The sequence below is a fragment of the Chrysoperla carnea genome, chromosome 2 (genome assembly GCF_905475395.1).
Source record: "Chrysoperla carnea chromosome 2, inChrCarn1.1, whole genome shotgun sequence".
NCBI lineage: Eukaryota > Metazoa > Arthropoda > Insecta > Neuroptera > Chrysopidae > Chrysoperla > Chrysoperla carnea.
In genome coordinates, this window is record NC_058338.1 from 95,006,012 (window position 1) to 95,028,469 (window position 22,458).

General features: G+C 29.7%; 1 protein-coding gene across 2 annotated transcripts; it reads left to right on the forward strand.

The window, feature by feature from the left end:
• The first annotated feature begins 2,043 nt into the window (after nt 1-2,043).
• LOC123291755 (protein tramtrack, alpha isoform-like) lies at nt 2,044-22,043 on the forward strand. 2 transcript variants are annotated; one of them, XM_044872162.1, is made up of 3 exons: nt 2,044-2,105; nt 4,739-5,910; nt 20,806-22,043. In XM_044872162.1, exons 2-3 carry the CDS (start codon nt 4,896-4,898, stop codon nt 21,537-21,539), a joined length of 1,749 nt encoding a protein of 582 aa, XP_044728097.1. In that variant the 5' UTR covers nt 2,044-2,105; nt 4,739-4,895; the 3' UTR covers nt 21,540-22,043. The 2 variants fall into 2 exon arrangements, with proteins under 2 accessions (XP_044728097.1, XP_044728096.1); XM_044872161.1 differs by lacking the exon at nt 20,806-22,043 and adding an exon at nt 8,945-10,072.
• Nucleotides 22,044-22,458: the final 415 nt, after the last annotated feature.

A 22,458-nucleotide genomic window follows, 5' to 3' on the forward strand; every position in this document is an offset into this window, starting at 1 on the left:
GTACTTCTAAAGATTTTAAAAAACCAACTTCGCTTTTCTGTTTGTGCAGTGAAAATTCTTCATTTGAGGTTGAGGAGAAATTTTACTCATAATTCCCATTCGATACAGTCAATTTTCTGAATCTAGGAGAATCTAGATAGATTTAAATCCTATTAAAGCTCCACAGGATAACATCGAAGAAGAAGCTTCGGTTGTTCGATGTTTCGATTCCAAAAAGAACTTTTTCTTTTTCCTAAGCGAAAGTTTTGTATGAAATTTTCGTTAACAAACTTATAACAAAAAGTTATAAAAGTTCAGTTTACTTATTCCTAGTTGAAGCCCACTTGTAGTAGAGAATAATTTTAACTTCAGGTAATACGAGCGTCAAGGCAAGTTTAGACTTGTAGTTGAAATTATATGTACCTTATTTTCAACTTCGTGAATGTAGACGAAAAATAGGAATAAAAATTTTCGATATCTGCCTTTGTTTTCGAAATATCGAAAGCTAAATAATTAAAATTAGATATCAAAATTGTATTCTTACTTTTCGTCTTATATTGTCAAGTTATAACATAGTTCACCATTAAAATTGAAAATATATATTTTTTTAAATTTGTGACTCCACTACCGTAGTCATGCATTCTTAATTAGTCGGGCACAACGGTTTTTTTTTTTTTCAATAATTTATTAAGGTATTTAAACTTAAATTTAAATAGTTTTTTTTTTTTTCAATTTCCACCTTGGTTTTCCTATAAGACCAATGTTAAATATGCCTACTTTTGAACCTTGTGTAATCGAACATAATTTTGTGACACCTTGTAAGGTACATAATAAAAATTAACTAATTTATTAAAAGGACCAATGTAAACATGTCTTTATGTATCAAACAAAATTAATCTATCAATAATGTAAACTAAACTTTATTATTCGATGATAAATGTTGGTAAACACTCCCTAAGTATTTAATATTTTATCCGTTTTGTGTTTGTTGTTACAATTCAAATGCGGATATACGCGATGATTGAATCTGATGAGATGGGGGTAAAAAAAAAACAACACTAACTCTACAATTAACTAGATAGATATTATTTTTGTTTGAATTTATTATTAAATTTACCGGTATTATAAATACATACCCGCAATTGTCCGATGATTTCCCCCCTATCGGCCTCATATCATCATACATACATCCATCACCCCGACGAAGTTACGAGTGAAACTCCCCCTTGGTTTGCTTATAATACATCCGACAACTAAAACGAACATGATACCCGAATATGTACGAGTGAGATAGATACACACATACATACATAACACACACTATATACACATTTGCTGACATGGCGACTTCATGAAAAGTGCACTCCGAAGTTTTTTTTAAAAAAAATATATATTTTTCGTTATATTCCAAGAATTTAAGACATCAACCAACACACCCTTCGAAGTTTTTCATGTGAGAAAAAGTGTTGTGTAATAGTTTAGGAAAATTATGAAAAATGTTGAGGTAATACTCAAAATTTAGTGAAGTGATTTAGAGTGATATTCTTCTTTTTTTTTTTAATAATCAAAATAGATATACGCATTAAAAATAGGGTCGACAAGTTCATTACCCTTGCATTTAAACTAGAAAAAAAAAATAAATTTAATCAATAATCATACCCCTATGTTTTTTTTTTTAAATAGTTTGTTATCAGTTTTTTTTTTTTAATTGTGAGTGCTTGCGGAAAAAGGGTTGCGTAAAAGCAGAATTTAGAAGAGCCACACATATACATTTAAGTTGTCCTAAACACACCGATTTAGTTTGTGCAAATGTAGGCGGGGTGTGTTTTCAGTGTGTGATAACATATTTATAAAAATGGCGGAAGGGCTGTGTCCATTACATTTTTCAAGGGGGTTGTCTTTTAAAAACTATTTTGAGATTTTTTTTACCTGCATTATTTTTTGCAATGGCATTTAAATATTGACCCTTGAATAGATCGTTTTTATATAGTACAGGGAGGTTCTATTTTAAATAATAGGCGCTGTGTGTGATCATCATATTACAGGGGGGTACAGTGTATTCATGTGAAGTTTTCAATTGTGGTGATGTAACTAAAGTTTTAAAGGAGCCAACAACCAGCCATTGTGTAAATATGCGACAAAAATATAAAAACACCTGTATGATTCATGATTCAGAAAACTTCCTCCCTAATGCTTCCTTAAATTATTTTTATTTTTTTATATATTTATAATTTATTCATTATTTATTTTACCCCTTTTTAAAAATCGTTTCGCTTTAAAGGATTTCATTGTATTGTTAATCGATTATTTCCTTTTGCCCTTTAAACTTTACCAAACTTTGTTTTCTAACTATAAAATTAAATTTTGTTTTTTAAACATAACCTAGCTTTAGGATGTAATTACTATTTCTAAAAAGTACTTCAAAGTAGGTTTTCATCCTGTCTTGCTTATTTCAATGAGGAAAAGTAAATTCGAAACCTAAATATATTCTTGATATTTTCCGAATTTTTTTCTCGATGTGTCGATAGTGTCAAATTAAGAATCCATAGAAGTTTACCCTCCGCTTCCGAGTTTGATCAAAAGAAAGTTATTTTTGTTGGGATATCCGTCCTTCGGCTATATTAAATTTCTGATGCGTTTTCTCTTAGACAATCGAAGCTTTTCTTTAGTAGAAATTTAATCTTAACTTGGACATTGAAGAATAAAACCTTGAAATTTTTGAAATAATGGTGGCATAATATGATTTAATCTAGTTGTAAGGTGACCAAACAATATTTTTTGGGTCTTTCAATTTCGTTTTTTAGAAATAGACAAGTGAAATTTACTAAATTTAAAAAAAAAACTTTGACAAACTTCCGGTACGGAACACTAAACTCGCACTTGAAACATATCTAAGAACACTCTCCATTAAATTACGTTTTTTCTTAGAGCCTTCCTCAAACTGAATCGATTTTGAGGATCATGGCTTATTTTTTAATTGTTCGGGTACTCTCAACTCACACTTGAAACATTACTAAGAACACTCTTCATTAAATTATCTTTCAAACGACACAAAAAAAATCAAAATCGGTTCATCCGTTTAGGCACTACGATGCTATAGACAGACAGACAGACGCACACACATAGCGATCAAACTTATAACACCCCTTTTTTGGTTCGGGGGTTAAAACAGACAAATTTAGTCCTTATATATTATTTCTCCAGCATGTTTTTTTCTGACCATACTTAATATCTCCCTTCTTTACCAAATTCCATGATTTAACCCTCATTTTCAAGATTATATCATGCTGTCTTCTGACGAAAAATAGACTCGCGATATAAAAAATGTTAATAAGTGTATTAGGCAAACATGTTTCGAATGCAACAGTTTTTATAGATGTTCTCCTGATATTGAAGACATTATTAAGAAGTAACAACATATATATTTCAAAACTATTAAGTAAACTATTTTTAAACATGTTCTCCTAATACTACTTTGAGCAAAATATTTTGATTATTTCACCACTTTTCTACGAAGTTTTGTTATTGTTTTTAGCCACGGGTACAGAGTTAAAAAATTAGATTACGTCTTCTTTACGGCAGAAAATGTAGGCAAAACACTGGTTTTTTTAATGGAAAATCTGGAAAGTTAGAAATATTATGACTACATATAAATGCCGATGAGGCTTATCACAATGCCTTTCATTGGGATATGCTTTTTTTAGTTTCGATGTTAAGAAAAACACTAAAGCAAGATGAAAAAAATTTACACACTTATTTTTCTAAGAATTAGATCAAAAATTGTAATTTTGACCATGATTCGGCTACGAAGTCGAATTGGATAGCTTTGTCGGTACTGTCTTCTGATCGCATTCCATTATTTTTATCTAATAAAGAGCTTAAGATTGATGTAGCTAAATAAGCTCAACTGTTTAATCAGATCAATTTATGGTGCTTTATTTATCAGACACCAATATAAACTTTAATTCCAACCTTACGAGACATGGAAAACTTCCAAATAACATCATACTCTTAGAGAATAGACTAAATCCATGCGACACTTGGCTTGGCAAACTTGGAAATGACATCAAACTCTTAGAAATTGTTATATATAAACTGCGTTGTAAATAATGTGGACCATTAACCAAATGTGGACCTAAACAAACTTATCGACTCTTTCCTATTGGTACGTAAGCTGGCAACGTTTTGGAGAGTTTATTTTCAGATGGCATACTTCATTCCAGTCTAATTTCAAACACAAAATATATCCAAAATCCTGTCTTCCTGAAATCAACTTTTTCATGGTTAGCTCTTATACTATATATTCTTCAGGATTCTTTCGTTTCCTGGATGACCATTAAAAATTTTTTTTACATGTCCCATTTTTTGCACTTATTCTTTTTTCGAGTTTTTCACTCGCATCTCTCCTACATTCCATGACCCTTATTATTCTTAGATTTTCCTCCAAATCATCTTTTCGACTCTTCCTAGATCTTCCAACGATTTTTTGACTATTTTGATGAGCATTGAGAATTTTCTAGTATGTCTTAATATTCGATTATCTCTTTTATGATTGTTAGCTTAAATCTCATTTATTTCCGGGGACTCTCGGGTTGAGAGGAGGTATGCATTGACCTTTCTATATAAAAAGGACGGCCAAAGAGTATATTTTTTTATAATAATGTATAACATAAATTTCCGTTATAATCCATATAACGGCACATTTGATGCCTAAGGCTACCAGCGTAATTTCTAATTTTGTTTTTCTGTTTTATTTCAGGTCTTTGGTTTTGAATATAACAAAAATATCAATTAATTAGTCAAATTAAAACTCAAATATTATATAAATACAATTTTATATAACGGAAAAAGGAAATTAAGAAGCACGGCCACGGCGGCGACGCAGTGTATCATTGCATAGTTGCGTTGTTTTGGCAATGTCGATCGATGCACAATCGAGGTATCATCGATATAATTCCCAACAACAAACTCATGGTTCAAATAATATGCCAGTAGTACAACCTCAACAACAGCAGAGTGGTTCAAATAATAGTGCACCCATAATGTCATCATCACAACGGTTTTGTTTACGGTGGAACAATCACCAATCAAATTTATTATCAGTATTTGATCAACTATTACAGGATGAAAGTTTTGTTGATGTCACGTTGGCAGTTGAGGGTCAATTATTACGTGCCCATAAAATGGTCTTGTCCGCGTGTAGTCCATATTTTCAGGCATTATTTGTTAGTCATCCGGATAAACATCCTATTGTGATATTAAAAGATGTACCGTACATTGATATGCGAAGTTTATTAGACTTTATGTATCGGGGGGAAGTTAGTGTTGATCAAGATCGTCTTACAGCATTCTTACGAGTTGCTGAAAGCCTCCGAATCAAAGGGTTAACAGAAGTCAATGAGGATAAATGTGATCTACCGAGTATTACATCGTCGTTATTAGGTAGTGGGGGTAATGTTAATTCAAATAGTTATCATCAAAGGTCGTTACCATCGAAACGACCTTCGGCGGGTCTATCCACCAGTGGGAATATGAGTGGCAATATGGGTGCAGTTGGTTCGATGGGTTCACAAGCCATGTCACCATTGTTAGGTAATGCGCTGGCGCAACCTAAACGTAAGCGAGGACGGCCTAGGAAATTCTCCGGTAGTTCAAACGGTACGCCCTCTTTAGACGGTGATGATGATGGAGATTCTCCGATACTTCGGGGAACTCCGGAATTATTGGAAGTTAAAATGAATGTGGATGGTTTTCAAGGTTCTGGTAACGAGATGAGGAGTGAAACGGACGCAGAAGGTGATGATGCTGATGCTGAGGATCCATTAGGTGATAGTAGTATTGTCAAGGAGGAGACGCAGGTACAAGATCAACCAATGGTCGGCACATCCAGGGAACAAGATAATTATAGCAATAATGAAGAATATCATTCGGGTAAGTTTGTTTAAAAATTATTGTAATTATTAAAACGTAGATAAACCACCTCGAACCTTATTTATCTGTTTTAAATGATAAATTAAAGGAATTAGAACCAAACTATGCCGAAACATTGACCTATTTAAAAAAGTGGCTCTTTGTTCTTTTATAAAAACTTCATCAGGATCAGCTTTTGAGAAGCTCGAGAAAAATACCAAAAAACTCTTATTTAAAAACTTCTTGATATTAAAATAAATAAAGTTTAATGAAAATTGAATAAAACCCGTATCAAATGGAAATTGCAACGAGACTCGATACTAAAACTTAAAGGCCACTTTAAAGTTGTGAGACTTAAGCGCTTGTACACACCAGTTATGATTTCCTCTCAAATTAGTTTTTTGGTAGGAATTGGGACAAGGAAGTTCATTTCCAACTAATTTCTATTGTCTTTGCTAAACAGATTTACAACAAACTCCCATATTTAAATCGTTTAAAAATGAAAAAAATAAATTAAAATCGTAAATTTTGAGCCATACTTTTATATTTTAAATAAGGCACAGAGTTAACAGTTCTTTTTTTAAAGGCAAAGTAGTAAGATAAAGTTAAATCGAACTCAGATTAAATCATATTCGTGAATAAACCGATTTATATGTTGTGAGTTCTTGAGATAAAGACCTGATTTGTAACCTTTTAGGTCTACAGCAAAACGTAGTTTTAATGAGTCATTTCAGAAAGACTGAAAATTTCATAGATACTTGCCAACACTACGTCCTGATGCCATAAAGTGAAAAAGATATAGCGACTGTCTCAAGTTTGAACTGATTCCGGAAAGTTTTAATCGACAGATATTCCAAAAAAATTGTAGTGTGTTCGAGTGGGTTTAACTAATCTGCAACGCTAAATGTATAGATTCTGACTCATTAGGAAATAGTTCGAAATTAGAAAAATTATAATTTTAAATTGAGGACAATATCATTTTTGTGATTTTTAGACTTAATTCTTCATGTCAGCAAATTTCCAGCCTTTCTGAAATCACTTTCTTGGTGAGACGAATCGACATATTTAGCGTTGCGGACTAGGTTACACTTCCTCCCCCCACTGGCATTACGAAAATGTAGTCGATGTGAGCTACATTTTTTGGAATGTCTGTCGATTAAAACGGATTCTACTCTTTCTGTAATGAGTGTAAACAGACGCTACACCCTTTAGTACTCTATTAGGGCCAAACTCCCCTTCTTTTCGAGAATATAGAATAGGCTTACAATATTTTTTTAGCTTTTAAAATTTTAAGAAGTTCAGATCAAAATTTGTGTGTCAATTTTATCTCTATCTTTGGTGGTAATTTTTCTGCAATGAAATTCGTTTATAATGATCTCGAAAGGAAATTTCACATTTGCTTTAAAAAACTAACATTTTGTGAAATCGTAATATACATCATACCATATTCATCGTCATGTCATTATAAGCGAATTTCTTAAAAATCTTAAAATATTTTTTGCTTTTATTCTGTTTTAAAGTTCGTCAAAATTTTTGAATATTTGTAAATGCTTTAATACCTTGTTATCATCCATAATTTGCCCATAATTTTTATTTTTAAATTGTAAATATTTAAAAAAAAATAAATACTTGTAATCAGTGAAAAAGTATGGAGAGGTGAACTATTAGAGAGGAGATAATGTTTTAATTAACTAATTAGTGAATAGTTGTTTAAAAATTAAATGAAGGGAAAAGCTAAAAGGGATTTAATTTGTGTTAACAAAAAAAATTTAAACAAAAATTATTAAAAACAACATTTTAAATAATTTTTAAAAAATTGTTGAGTGCTTCGAATAATGAAGTGTGAACAAAAAAAAATTCTTAATTCTTTAAATAAAGTCACATTTAAGGTGAGTTTTTCTGTTTAATTGTATTTTTGAACTGGGGAAGAGCAATAATATAGGGAATGAGCCCGCCGTATCGCGTACTTTTAAAATAAAACAAATTTTACAAGTTTTAATAAAATATTTAAAAAATAATATTAATATACAAATTTGCACGAAGAAGCAATTAAAAAAATACAAAACAGGCTTAGTCCCTATAGCTTTTCCCTTTTTTTGTTTTTGGTAAAATATAATTATGGGTGTAAACCTCGGTCGATGAACGAATAATGTTGGAACAATTGAGTGTTTTTTCTCAAGGATTTGACCCACCTAGTTACACCCATGAATATAATTTACGTTGGTGTTAGTGAACTAAAAGTTTGAGTATTCGAAATCTTCGCTATTTTGTGTCCTAATTTATGAATTATAAATAAATTTAAAAAAAATGGATCTCTAGCACCTATAAAAACATGTATTCTTTGCCCTCCTTGAGAACAACCTGACATCCTAAGGCGAGACATTTCCAGGTAAGAAAGGCCATTTTAAGCAGATTAATCTGCAGGATTCTGTTTGTGCAAATAACATGTATGGAGGTTTCATCGTAATCCATACATGCCCTACAAGTGGTATCATCAGAGATCGTCATGTTAGAAAGGTAGTAATTCCACTGACAGTCGGACAGTTCCCTGTCAAGAGTCCCACAAAAGTTTCAGGTTAGGACTCTCTAATGTTCTAGCTGTTTTTATACACGGATGGCTTAGCTGTAGCTGTGGTAGCCATTCCTAGATTCCGTAATTTACGGAGCATATTCCAATGGGAATGAGAGGTACAGGAGAAAAAGGCGTTTGACACTACCCCTCTCGTGCCAATGAGTCCGCATACTTTTCACAGCTCGTCAAAAATTGCACTTTTTGACCCAATTTGTCAGGAGACACAAAATTCTGAGTACGAATACCCATGCTTCTAGTTTTTAGAAAGTAATAATTACTTAATTGAAGAAACCCCACGTAAAAGACTTTTGAAATCAATAATTTAGTCGTTAAATCGTGTACTTAATGCGTAGAATGGGATGACTGTTGCAAACTTAAACTTTTTTAGTCGGGTCACTCTTTTATATTTCTTAAATTTTTACGATTATTTTTAAGTCACACCCTGTACGATGATTAATCAATTAACCTTAATTAATATTTTAGATATTGAAGACACGCCCTCACATCTGAGTGGTGGAACGAATTCTAATAAAAATACAGGAGCGCGATCAAGAAAAATTCACTGCATAGATTTTAATGCATCGTTACATCAAGAATACAATCTACCATCTCAATACGAAGATGAACAACAACATCATCGAGCCAAACAATCTCCACGACATCCGGCCGCGGAACATCAGCAACAGCAACATCATCGTATCAAAGTAGTCGACAATAATGATCAAGCAATCGATGCGACAACAACAAATCGTGTAAATGAAGCGTTAGAATTAAAATTTGATCCGAAATCGATATTAGAAACATATATGATGGAAACATCAACACCGATACAAATAAACAACAAACTATCGTTAAAACCTCCATTAAAAAATAAAAAATTACAATATTTTGATAATATTAATTACGATTGTGATATTTTTACACCATATTTATCGATAGATGAGAATTCAAGCGGGGCTCTAGGTCCGCTTGGTGGTGGTGGAACACTAGGAAGCAGCGGTACTTCTGTTGGTGATGATCGAAGTACAAATAATAATAATAATAATAACGGTCGTTTAAGTAAGAATAATACAAAGAAAATTGTTGATGATCCGGATAAATCCGCACGTGACTTTTGTATAAGAGAAAGCGATAATTTATTTCGTTGTAAATTATGTGATCGAATTTATACACATATTAGTAATTTTTGTAGACATTATATGACGTCACATAAAAGTGATATACGTGTTTTCTCATGTCCTGTTTGTTTTAAGGAATTTACGAGAAAGGATAATATGATGGCACATCTAAAAATTATTCATAGACAATTTAATTCTTAAAAAAAAAAAACAAAATGTTTATTTCAAATTTATTTATTTTATTTTACTTAATTTAAGTGAAACTTCTTTAGGGTAACATGAATTTATTTACAGTTAACCAAAGAGATGTAAGATAGAGATGAAATGAAAATGATGAAAAAAATTTAAGATCGTAAAACCTGTTCAGGTACTGCAAATGGGTCCTTACCATCTAGATCGAGTGTTCCTGTGTGTCCTCCTTGAGAGCTACCCGCCACTCGAAGGCGAGACGTTTCCGGGTAAGAGATGCTATTTTAAGCAGATATGAAGCTATAGAAAAATTGTACAATAATTTCCTCTCTATCTTTCTACTCTTTAGAAAAATGTAAGTTAATTTTTAAAAGAAGTTTCATTTCCTGAATATATTTTTTTGGTTCAATTAGAGACCACTTCCTAAAAACAAAACTTAAAACAAAAGTGCCTTAAATGTGTGAAATTTTATATCCTTAAATCGTACTTTTTTTTATATACAAAGGACTAGAATTTTATAAAAAACAAATCGAATTTATTTAAATGCCTTTTTAGAAAAGAGTATTCTACAATTTCTGAGTTGATTCTACGATCAATACAATTTTTACAAATTTCTCACTTATAATGCAAATCAGATTAAGTTGTCGGGTCGATACAAATTCGAAATCAAATCGAGAGATTGAAAAATATTTGTATCTGAGGGTCAACAGAAAGCGTAGAACTACCCAAAAATATTTATACTAAGTAAAAAGTGGCCTTATTATTGCACAAACAAATTTTTACATGACTTATCATATTTTTTTATATATACACAAAAAAAATATTTTTTATCAAAATTTATGAAACAGGAACTCAAGAGAACGTGGATTATAGATTTTTTTTTTAAAATTATGACAACGAATTATATAGAAATAATTTCAAAATTAGTGCCTAAGCAATCCACAATACTCTGAAAATCGTTGGGAAATATCAGAACGTATCGAAAAATGTTCGTAATAATTGTTAAACCGTGTTTTAACACCACGAAAAAAATATTTTTTGTTTAATTATTGAACTGAATAGAAAAGAAATAAATTTAAAAAAAAAAAAAAAATAACGTTATCAGTTCCAAATTTAAAAAAAAAAATGCCTTCTCATTAGTTAAATAAAAAAAAAAAAAAATTTTTATATTAATTATTGTAGTGATAATGGATGGAATTTATTTAATATATTTATCGTTAAAAAATATTTATTTAAAAAAATAATAAAAATAATTAATTGTAAAACTTAAACAAAAAAAAAAACAAAAAATGGACGCCTGAGAAATAAAAACCCTATTATGTAGATCAAATTTTTTAAAATACTATTTAAAGAAACAAAATAATTAATTTTATTACAATTAATTAATCTTTCAAACTATTAGTTTTTAGTTCAATTTAAAAGAAATGCCTCAATTTTCCTCGTTTATAATTTTTATCACACAGATGTTTAAACTAAATTTTAGATCGCTAAATTGCATCGGATAGAATAATTCAATATACACTATAAAATAGGAGACTGAACTTAACAAGTGACCAAAAGAAAGCCTATAAAAAAATCCTACAGTTTTATCCGTTTGCGATTTTTAACTCTACATTTTATATCTTTAATTACGCGTGAAAAATGAATTCTTTCAAAAATGTTGGGAAATGGTGTGAAAATTTGATTGTAAATAAAACTTTTATATTGGTAACTCGCTGTAAAAAGCTTTATTTATGAAACTTAAGGGAGTTATTCATTTTAACTCGAAGTTAGTGTCGGATTTAATGGTGATGGCGCCCTAGGACAACGCATCGAAAGCTCCTTTTTTTTTAAATAAAAATCAATTGTTGTCGCCCTGGGTCTTAAATCCGCCACTGCTTGAGATCCCCCATGTAAGTAATTACAAGTTATAAAATGAGAAACACATTATTTCAGTCATTGATCGAAGTTTAGCATAAACATCTGGGGATACTTTGTTCAAAGAACTTCTCTTTATGTCAATTAAAATTGCGACATAACCTCATTACATAAATATTATATTTTATAGGTTTAGTTATATAAAAAAAAAATTATGTAATTATTGTGGTACCTTTTTAAAAGGATTATTTTTGTTTAATATTGTATAAAAGTATGTTCCATTTAATGTGTTGTTACGTCACAAAGAATCAATTGATTTTGAAAATTGTATATATAATATTTTATAAATCATAATTTCACACCATTGGCAGAGTGCTGATAGGAATCAAACCCATGACATACTGGGTACAGAAGTCAGTTTGAAAACGGGAGAACTGATAAATTTTACGTGAATTAACTAATATAAATGTGAAATTAACTTTGTTTGTCTGTCTGTCTGTTAGTTACAGTTTCACGTTTAAACCGCTGAACTATTTTGATGATTTTCGGTTTGGATATAGAAAGAAGCTTGGGAAAGGATATAGAATACTTTTTGTCATGTAAATAAAACTTGAAGAGCGTGAAATTGGGGGGAAATGTCCGTAAAACTACCCTTTTTACTTATATTCATGCTAAAATGATGGGAATATTTATTTATTTACTTATATTCATCCGAAAATGGAAAAACACCCCCAAAACTATCTTTTTTCTCTATATATGCTTGATAAATGCCATTTTTTTGCTTTCGACGTGAAATTCCATGAAACTTATGGTAAAAATTGAAAACTTCCCAAACTAGAATTCCTCCAACAAGAAAAGTTCTAAATAAATCAATGATTCTTTAAATGATTTAATGATTCACTTAATGAATTAATAAAAATGAAAGCTAGTATGACATAAGTATGACGTCAAATTTTATGTCATGTGTATTATGACTTGTTACAACATTTAATGACGTAAACAATTTCTACAATGAGGTAACGTACTTCCATTAAATGGAATATATTCGATTACTTAAAAGAAAGAGAGAGAAACATAATAACACTATCCTTATTTTCAGTATTACAACAAAATTAAAAAAAAAGGAGAGAAATGCATACTGAACTGATTTTTAAAATGTGTGACACAGAAAAAAAAACCCTCTCAAATAGTATGCATTTTTTTGACGCTGCAAATATTTTTTTGTCCTAATTGTACTTATATTTATTAATATTTTAGTTTATTTCTAGAATTAATTCGAAATTTTGATTTGCTCATTTTTTTCTAAGGGGGGTGTAGGTTGAATGACCGTGTGAATATGTGTGATTTTTTCTCTGACTTAAATATTTTCGGGGTGTATTAAACGAATTCTTTGTTTTTTTTTTTTAATTTTTTCCACAACGAATTATTTAAAATTTATGTACTTATTTTTTTTTAATTAGTGCGCATAAAGTTAAAACAAGAGAAATTTATGTTGGGTTACAGAAGCAGTTGTTTAAGTTCGAAAAATTATCGAGTTTTATAACTGTTTATGGTATCTAAACTGTTGTAATAATGAAATTGGAAAGTGCAAAAATAAAAAATTTTATCTCTTTATTCTTGGACTAAAGAGGTAAGGTTGAAAAATATTCGAAGAATATTTTTGATTTTTAGTGAATTTTATATAAAATATCAAAATTCTTTTTTTAAAGAAAAAAAGAATAATTATTTATTTTAAATTTAACTTACAAACACAAATGTTCATACTAAATCTAGATTGCTAGCTTAATAAATCTTTATTTCAATTTTATACAAATTTTAAAGACGAAAAAAGCGAAGAGAAGACTTGAATACGGAAAAAATTCAGTATCGATAATTAAACTTTTCTTTCTCGACATATCATCAAAAAATCTTTATAAAGCAAAGAAAATGCTCGACCAATCGTCAAATAGATCGGATTTTTTTATATTTTGAGTGAAAATTACTATGACACCAAATTTTATCAAATTCCGAAAGAAAAAATTTTTTTTTTTTTTTTAATTTTTTCTTAAGAAAATTTTTTGTTTTCAATTTCAGTTACAGTACATAATGTAATTTTGGCCCAAAAAGTAGAAAAAATAGGTCCATTTGATGATAGGAAGGTCTAATTTTTAAAATATCATTCAAAATCACATACGATGGAGCGCTTCTCGGTGCGATTTCAAGAAATTTCTTAGAAAATACCTGTCTAATAGTCAAATTAAATGAATTTTCGTGATTTTTGGGTCCTAATTACTTCAGAAAATTCAGAAACCGAAAAAAGAAAATATTTAGTTTTCGATTTAGATACAAATCAATATTTAGGATAATTAGTACAATTTTCGAGATACCGTCTGAAATTCTTTGATGAAAAACACAAAAATCAAATTTATTTGTCTATAAAATTCTACTTTCTAACGTTAAAGCGTTGTAGTATGGCTTCAAACTGTACGAATTTCTAATAGAAAAAATAGCTTTAAAAAAGCAATAATTTTGAGAAAGAGTTTATTGCTCCATTTTTGACACCCGACCGTAGACAAAACAACTTGATACTCGAATTAATGATTGAAAACTGGACTACTCCTACTTTGTTGTCTAATTTGTATCAGTTAGTGACAGAGTAGTCTTTAACCTTTTGGAGGTCCTGGATACATAAACATCACGGTGCCTCTTTTTTTTTGTAAAACTTCATTTGACAGCTAGGTCGAGAACGTACTCTATTTTCTATGTCTATGATCACGCCATTACTGACAGGCAGAAAAGAGACAGACTCATTCTTTGAGTCAGAGTGTAAAAACAAATTAATGTGCAAAAAATAGATAATTTTTCTGTCACGAAATACAAAATATTAGCATTTAGTTTACCCTGGATAAGTTTTTCGGCCTAATTAGTTTGCTAATAAGATAATTATACAATGTCGTTGCCCCATTTCGTCTTATTTTACGTATTTTGATGGTTGGCAAATCGAAATGTTATATAAAATTAGATTTTGTGAATTGAAACTTCGAAAATCGCATTGCAAATTAATTATTTTGTCCTTGAATCGTGTACTTAATACGTAGAAAGGTAGCGACGGCTACAAAGAATGTCAAATGTAAAATTAGCATCCTGATAGTTAGTGCTTAATTTAGTATGGACATCTGTGATAACATATATATTTATTTTGGAGCCAATATAAATCCAAAGATATAGAACATACTACTAAAATAGCATAAACAAATAAATAAATAAATAAAAAACAATAAAGAAATAAAGATCTCAAGATAGTTATTATCAAAGATTTATTAAAAATTGTGATTGAATCTTTTTTTTTAAGTACAATATATTTTGTAAGTTTAAAACAAAACAAAAAAATCTCCAATAACTATCTCTAAACAAAAATAACACTAAAAAAACTAAAAAAAAATTGTACAAAGTGCAAAAAAAAAAATACAAGAGGACTCTTAAAATTAAATAAAAAATAATATTGAAAACATTTATCTGTGTGTGGGGGAAGAAAAACAAAATGATCTGTGTTTTTTATTTTTTGTTTGAAAAAAAAAAGATAAAATTTTTTTGACAAGGTAACTAAAACATTTTTTTTACTACTGTTTTTTCGTTTTTTTTTTTAGCTCGATGTAATTTAGATTAGTAGAAAGTATGAAGGTAGTTTTTTTTTTTAGAAATGTATAGAAATTTCGTTCCTATATTCAATGAAGTGTTTTTTTTTTGCTGTGTTCAGAAATTAACTTGAGTGAACAACGTGGTCCCTCAAAACAAAAGATCCCCAAATGGGTCCCCATCACGTAAATCAAGGAATTATCAGTGCCCTTCTTAACAACCTTTCACCTGAATGCTAGACGTCTCCGGGTAAGGGATGCAATTTTAAGCCGATGAAGACAGACGCAACAGAAAAAGCTCACAGCTTCCACAGATGAGATTTCTCCCAGAATTGATAGATCCCAGGTTTCAGGCCCAAACTTGTGTAAATAACATGCATGGAGGTTTTATCAGCCTCCATACACACCCTTCAAGTGGGAACATCAGAGATTCTCAAGTTATGAAGGTAATACTTCAATTGACAGTCCCCTGTCAAGAGTCTTACCATCCTTCTCAACTTCGCTCTGGTGAGTTTTAGGCGAGCACAGTTGAATGGCCTAGCCATGGTAAAAAGAATACGTTTTTGTCAAGTCCGCGCTTCGCCAACTTGCTGTCATTTTTTTCCTCTCTCTCGTTTAAATAGGGAAATAAAAGAGTAAACAACAAGTATGGCGGCTAGTTGGCGACAATAGTAAGAGACTCTCCTCTGCGTAAAAACTGTTAATTTTATATTTGGATAATTTAAGTAACCTTAACTTAAGCTGTGATGACAATGATTGCCTTTTTCAATTTGTTTCAAGTTTTGTCCGAGTTCAATTTCTGAACGCAGCTCTGTTTGCAATTTTTGTTAAAATTAATGCATGAAAATGAATGATTTTGTGAATTTTGATATGCATTATTATTCGCATGGTTTGCTTGAGCAAAAAATGGATGCATCATACATTAAAAATCCACAAATTGGCAAAATAATAATTTAGATTGCATTATTAAGCGCCAAATTCGAATGATTTTGACCACGTTTCGATCAAGATTAATCAGTCTCGTAAATATTAAATGAGTGAAAAATTGTGTCGCTTAAAATATCGATTTTTGAAGCTCGGATCTCTTATTTCTCAATTTTTTCATTTACATTTTCAAAATTATATATATAATTTTTATACTTGATTGAAAGTATGAAGTACTAATTTTCCAAAGTCCCGACTTAAAATTTATTCGATTGTTTTTTGTACTTAAACTTTTTTCTTTATTCTAAAAAGAATGTTCACCAATTTTTCAGCATGTTTTCTCACAACTCAATTATTAAAAATTAAATTCTATACATTTCTAAGAGTGGTAAAATGTGGAAATAAAACAAATCTCATTTTTTTTAAATGTATTAATTTTGTAGTTATTATTGATTTGATTGATTGATTAATGTTCATGTTCAATGATCGAAAACACTCATTACGTTTGAAAACAATCAGGACCCGCTTTTGTAGGCAAAAATCATTTCAATGTAAACACATTTTTGTACCCAAATTGAAACAAATAATTAGGTCTGAATTGTGCCCCAACAGTGGCGGAATTAGCCAAATAGCAACGGTAGCAAATGCTACGGGCCATGCGGACCCGTAAAAATAACGCAGTGGAAAAATGAATGTTAAAAAAGAGTTAAATAATATTTGACTAAAAAGGTTAATGTGATACAGGCAAATTTCTCTCTTTATTGATAGAAGGTGGTAGCATGCTGTCAAATCGGTTATCAAAAAAAAAAGAGTGTTGACAGCTCAAAGATGTGGACTTCTAAAAATAAAACCTTTTATTTGCTAACCTTCTCATTATATATAACAAAAAAAGACACGGTCTATTTTGCATGTCTATTTTAACAACTCCACTAACGAAATTTATCCAGGCAAAAGTTTTTACACTAAACAAAATAAATTAAGCCACACTAAAATTTCGAAAGACGTATTTCAGCAATAGTACCGTAAAAAGGCGTTATAAAAGTTGTACTCCTTGTTAGTGTTTTGCACTCCTATGTTTATATAAGAAGAATAGACTGATCCATTTTGAACTGACATCGTTTTAATTAGTTTTAAATCTTAACACTAGGAGGTTAACGACAAAACTTATCAGCACATAGTTGTTCACAGGGTCGGATTAACCGTGTCATGGTCCCTAGGCAATGTCATTTTCTTCTAGCCGATGCGGGGCAATTACCTACTCTACCTAATGGTTAGTACGACCCTGGTTGTCCTGATCAGCAACACATAATTTTGATTATTTTCGATCATTGATTATTAGCCCAATCCCAATTGATACATCAATAAAATAAAAACAGATAGATATTTTTTACACTATTTAACAATTATTTATTTTGATATATTTATGGTACAATTTCTAAATATTGATTGATGAATTAATATTGATAATATCAAATATTAAAAATATTAATCAATAATCAATAATAAAACAATAGTAGTGATTTTTTTTGATTTAATTATTGCAAATATCGTCTATATTATAAATATAAATATATATATATATATAAATACATATATCGTAGATATTTATTTAAATCAATATATATATATTTAATTATTTTAATTATTGTTTAGTTAATTATTATTATTATTATACAATTTTTATTATTTTTATTTTACTTTTTATTTTATTTTTTTTTTAATTATTTAAAAATAAAGTTAAATTGATTAAAGTATAAATTTTTATTTTTTTTATTTTTGTTGTGTGTGTTGATATTTATTTTTAGTTTGAGATAGAAAATAAATTGCTTGGAAGCTTGATAATCCAGCTCATGATTGATCAAAATATTCAAAATATAAAGGAAAGATTCTAGTTGATAAACCTTTCTACGTTTTTTTATCGACATTTATGCGCTTATTTGACCCTTTTTATGCCATGTATCTTGCGGACAATAAAATTGGGACAAAGCTTGTACATGTATACATATGAAATATATCAAGGTATTCGCACCGTGTGTGAGTTTTATTGGAGGCGTTTCCATGGTAACGATACACTACTTCAATTATAGAATTGTATGGATGCATATATAATTGTATGGTTTGCATTTATGACTTACATTGAAAATTTAATATTATTGTCTAACAAATTTAAATAAATAATTATGATAATTTACATTTTAAAAATAATATTTGTGCAATTTGATTTCTTATTTTCACAATTTTTCTTAAGTTTAATCAATTAGTGTTTTTCAATAATTTTAATTTGATATTCACTATAACATTTACATGTAAAGAATTGCAAATTAGTCATAACAGCCTCCTTTAACGCCAAAATTTTTCACTGGAAGTGCTGGCATAGATTTTATTGTCCCTACCATGACTACGCACACAACAAATACTAAGTTTAGTCCCAAGTTTGTAACGCTAAAAAATATTGATGCTACGAACAAAATTTTGCCATAGGTGTTCATAAAATCATATTTTCGGTTGCTGTCTGTCTGTCAACATGATAACTCAAAAACGAAAAAAGATATCAAGCTGAAATTCGTATAGCGTGCTTAGGACATAAAAAGTGAGGCGAGTTCGTAAATGAGCAACAGGTCAATTAATTCTTGGATCCGTAGGGCCCATCTTGTAAATCGTTAGAGATAGAACAAAAGTTTAAATGTATAAAATATTCCTTATAAAAAAATAAACAACTTTTGTTTGAAACATTTTTTCGTAAAAATCACTGTTCCGAGAGAGCTCAAATTATATAGTACGTGATATATGGGAATATCAGTTATGTGTGTAAAAACTTATCAAGGGTTAAAAATAATATGGCAATAAGCTCAGAATTTAGAAATGTTTTTCCTGATATTCTGGTCAATTATGAGCTCGTTTATTAAATTTCCAAAGAATAAAGTTTATTTTCAAGGCATCTATTGTGTTTTAGAAAATTAGGTAATCATTTGAGTTGAACCATCTTAATTGTAATCCTTGTTTTTTTCCGAACAGTAAGTATCAGCAACAATGAGCCTTTTATGTACGAATTACGATAGGATGTAACATCGGCTAGTTGATTTTTTTTTCAGACAAAACTTTCTAAGAATTTTCTTAGAGAGACAATTTCTGAAATTGTTAAGACTAAGTAAAATTCTAATAACATCGTCAAATTGCTTTCCTACAACCTAGCAGCCTGAGAAAGTCTTAAATAAGAACGAAATGTTATAATTTAATAAACAAATTTCTACAAAAACATTTTGGTACGAAAATAATTTAATGGATTACCAAATTCTTGTAATTCGAGGTCTCATAGCTTGCTGATATTGGCTCTGTTGGTTGGTAAAATAAATTCCTTGTGTTTGTTGTTTTTTTTTGAGAATGATCCATTATTTTGGTAGAAATCTCGTTGAAATTTAGAAAACTTAGTTTTTTTAAATCGAAAATAATTGCAAAATTTGCTAATATACATGTTTCTTTTTTTAAAACTTGGACATTAAAGGATCTTATGGATAAAAGGTATGAAACAATATATATTTCTCGTTATTTAAACAAGAATTAATTTTTTATTTTTCCCAACCTTCGTTTTGTTTTTTGAAACATTTCAAATTAAAATAAAGTTCTGATTCCACATCCCAATCTAAGACAACTCAGAATTATGAATTTGTAAAAGTATATTTTTGTAGAATTTTAAGTTTTTAGTTCCAGCTTATTAATGAGTTATTACTTGCGAAAAAATATTTTTAAAACTCCTAAAAGACCTTTTATTTGGGTCCAAAAGCCGACTTTAATAAATCCTTCCTAATAACACTAAAGTCAATTTTTTTTATGTTTTAAATTTCGGAACATCGAAGATTCCTGGATTGTATAAATGAAGTTTCAATCATCGAAAGGCCAACATCGCAAAAGTCAAAAGTACCTTACCATAATAGCCAGAGTATAGAAATTAGATGCATAATGCAATTTATTGTAGAAATTTTTTTCTTGTTGGAAGTTCAGGGGTATTCTCCGAATGTAGACCCCAGTTGGCGGGACGACAGAATCTTGAAAAACACGTTTTATTAAATATCTCATAAACCGGGCATCGTACAATAATAATAGTTGGAATCATTTTTATAGATAATAACATTTTCTATAACTTTTATTTGAAATTTTTTTTTTTGTATAATGCATATATTTTTATTTATAGCGTTATTATCTACAAAAATGATCCTTATTATTATTTTCGTACGATACATGATTCACGTGATATTTGATAAAACGTGTTCCAAGATAGCGGCTGAAGCTCGTGCTCCCTGTCTCGCGAACTTGAGTTTACATTTAGAGGATCCCAGAATATTAATGTTTAATCATGATTGAACCTTTATTTAATCTTTTGGGCGTTTAGATAGAAAGTACTCGATAAATCGTCAAATGATCCCGATTTTTGTATTTCTTGGACCAAAATTACTCAATTTTTCTAAAAAAATCGGGAACCATGAAGGAATTATGGCTTCAGGGAAATTAAATTGAATTTTAGTGTCACCAGGAAAGATTTATAATGATCGACTCTCCCACATTCTACTACTGATTTATTATTTTTGTTTTTGATTTCCATAGAAATGATTTTTGAGTACATTTTTGTATTTTTATTTGTTAACAGAGTCCCCATCTATACGAAATATAATGAACACAGCGATAAATAATAAATTTAACCAAAAACAAATCATAAAAAGTGAACCAAATGACCATCAACAACAGCAACAGCAACAACATCATTTGTTTTTACAACATGCGACGTCAGCATCCCTGGAATCAGCGTTATCACACTATCAAATATTAATTAATCAACAGAATTCACAACAACAATCCGATAACATCAACAATAACAATTTAAATATAGTTACTTCTATGGCATCTACAAGTGGAGCAGCGACTCCTGGTGGTGGGGGCACAATGATTACAACAACACCGGGTGTTGGCAACAATAATACACAGTTATCGGCACCAAGTGGACGACAACCGGTGCGTAGACGTAACAGACGACGGGCCACATCAGCAAGTCAAGATCCAGCTGAACAGCTAACCGAAATGTCTGTACGTGGTTTAAATTTATTCCGGTATGCATCAGTGAGTGAAGGTATCTATCAATGTACAGAATGTGCTAAGGTTGATGTACAAAAGACATTCAAAAATAAATATAGTTTTCAACGGCATGCATTTTTATATCATGAAGGCCATCAACGTAAAGTATTCCCGTGTCCGGTATGTCAGAAAGAATTTTCACGGCCTGATAAAATGAAAAATCATATGAAAACTGTACATGATTGTTTTATGCCAAAAGAATGTGTGTTTCCACAAACTCCTAACTTTTATTTAAATCCTCCAAATGTATAGTTTGATTTTTTGAGGATCTAGATAAATCCAGGCTTTAAGCAAAATATTTTACAAAAATAATTGCAAAATTATATGCACTAGGGATCAAAGAGAATAAGAAAGAAATAACAAAAAAAATTGCAGTGATTAAATTATGTATAAAATATTTTCTCTTTTTGAAAACCTGGAAATATGGTATTCGACGACCATTTTTCAAGTATTTCAAATGAGATCTTTATATTTAATTTGGTCTAAAACTTTTATGTTGAACTATTCCACAGCTTACTCGAAAAATTAAGAGTTATTTGAAAATAAATTCTCCATTTATTCGATTAGGGGTAATTACCATAGAGCTGCAAAGTCTCCGCCCAAACGGTTGACCACAGTAGAGAAAGACAGATAAAGCTCGTATAGCCTAAAATATGTGTCTCTACATCTCCCCCTGCGAATAAGAATTTTCTTATTACGTTTCTTATGTCTATACAGCTCTATGGTGTTATCTCTGTGGTAATTACACCAAAGTTAAAGATGACCTATTTTTTTACAATGAATACAAACTAATTTTTAAAAAAGATGATTTTGTTCTCTATCTTAAACTCTTTGGTAAATAGTTATGATAGATGGCGATATTCTTTTAAAAAGATTGCCTTAAAATAAAAAACAAAGTGGTTCAGATGAATGGTCTCACTCTATACATAAATTTAAAAACAAATATATTTTTAATAATATTAAATATTATTAATTTAAATAATACAATTTTCACAAAAAAACATAGAATTAATAATTTTTTTTAAAATTATTATTAAAACTAATAAAATAAATTCTAATTTTAAGTGTGATGATAATTTTTAAAATATTTTCAATAAAATATTTAGCAGCCAGTACTAACATCACACTATATAAATTTAGTACAGACACAAACCTTTATATATATATACAT

What these genes read in the sequence shown, in the direction of transcription:
- LOC123291755 (XM_044872161.1), top strand. Translation starts at nt 4,896, where the DNA reads ATGTCGATCGATGCACAATCGAGGTATCATCGATATAATTCCCAACAA. An exon ending in TAATGAAGAATATCATTCGG is followed by an intron (nt 5,911 to 8,944) that starts GTAAGTTTGTTT and finishes TTAATATTTTAG; the next exon opens with ATATTGAAGACACGCCCTCA.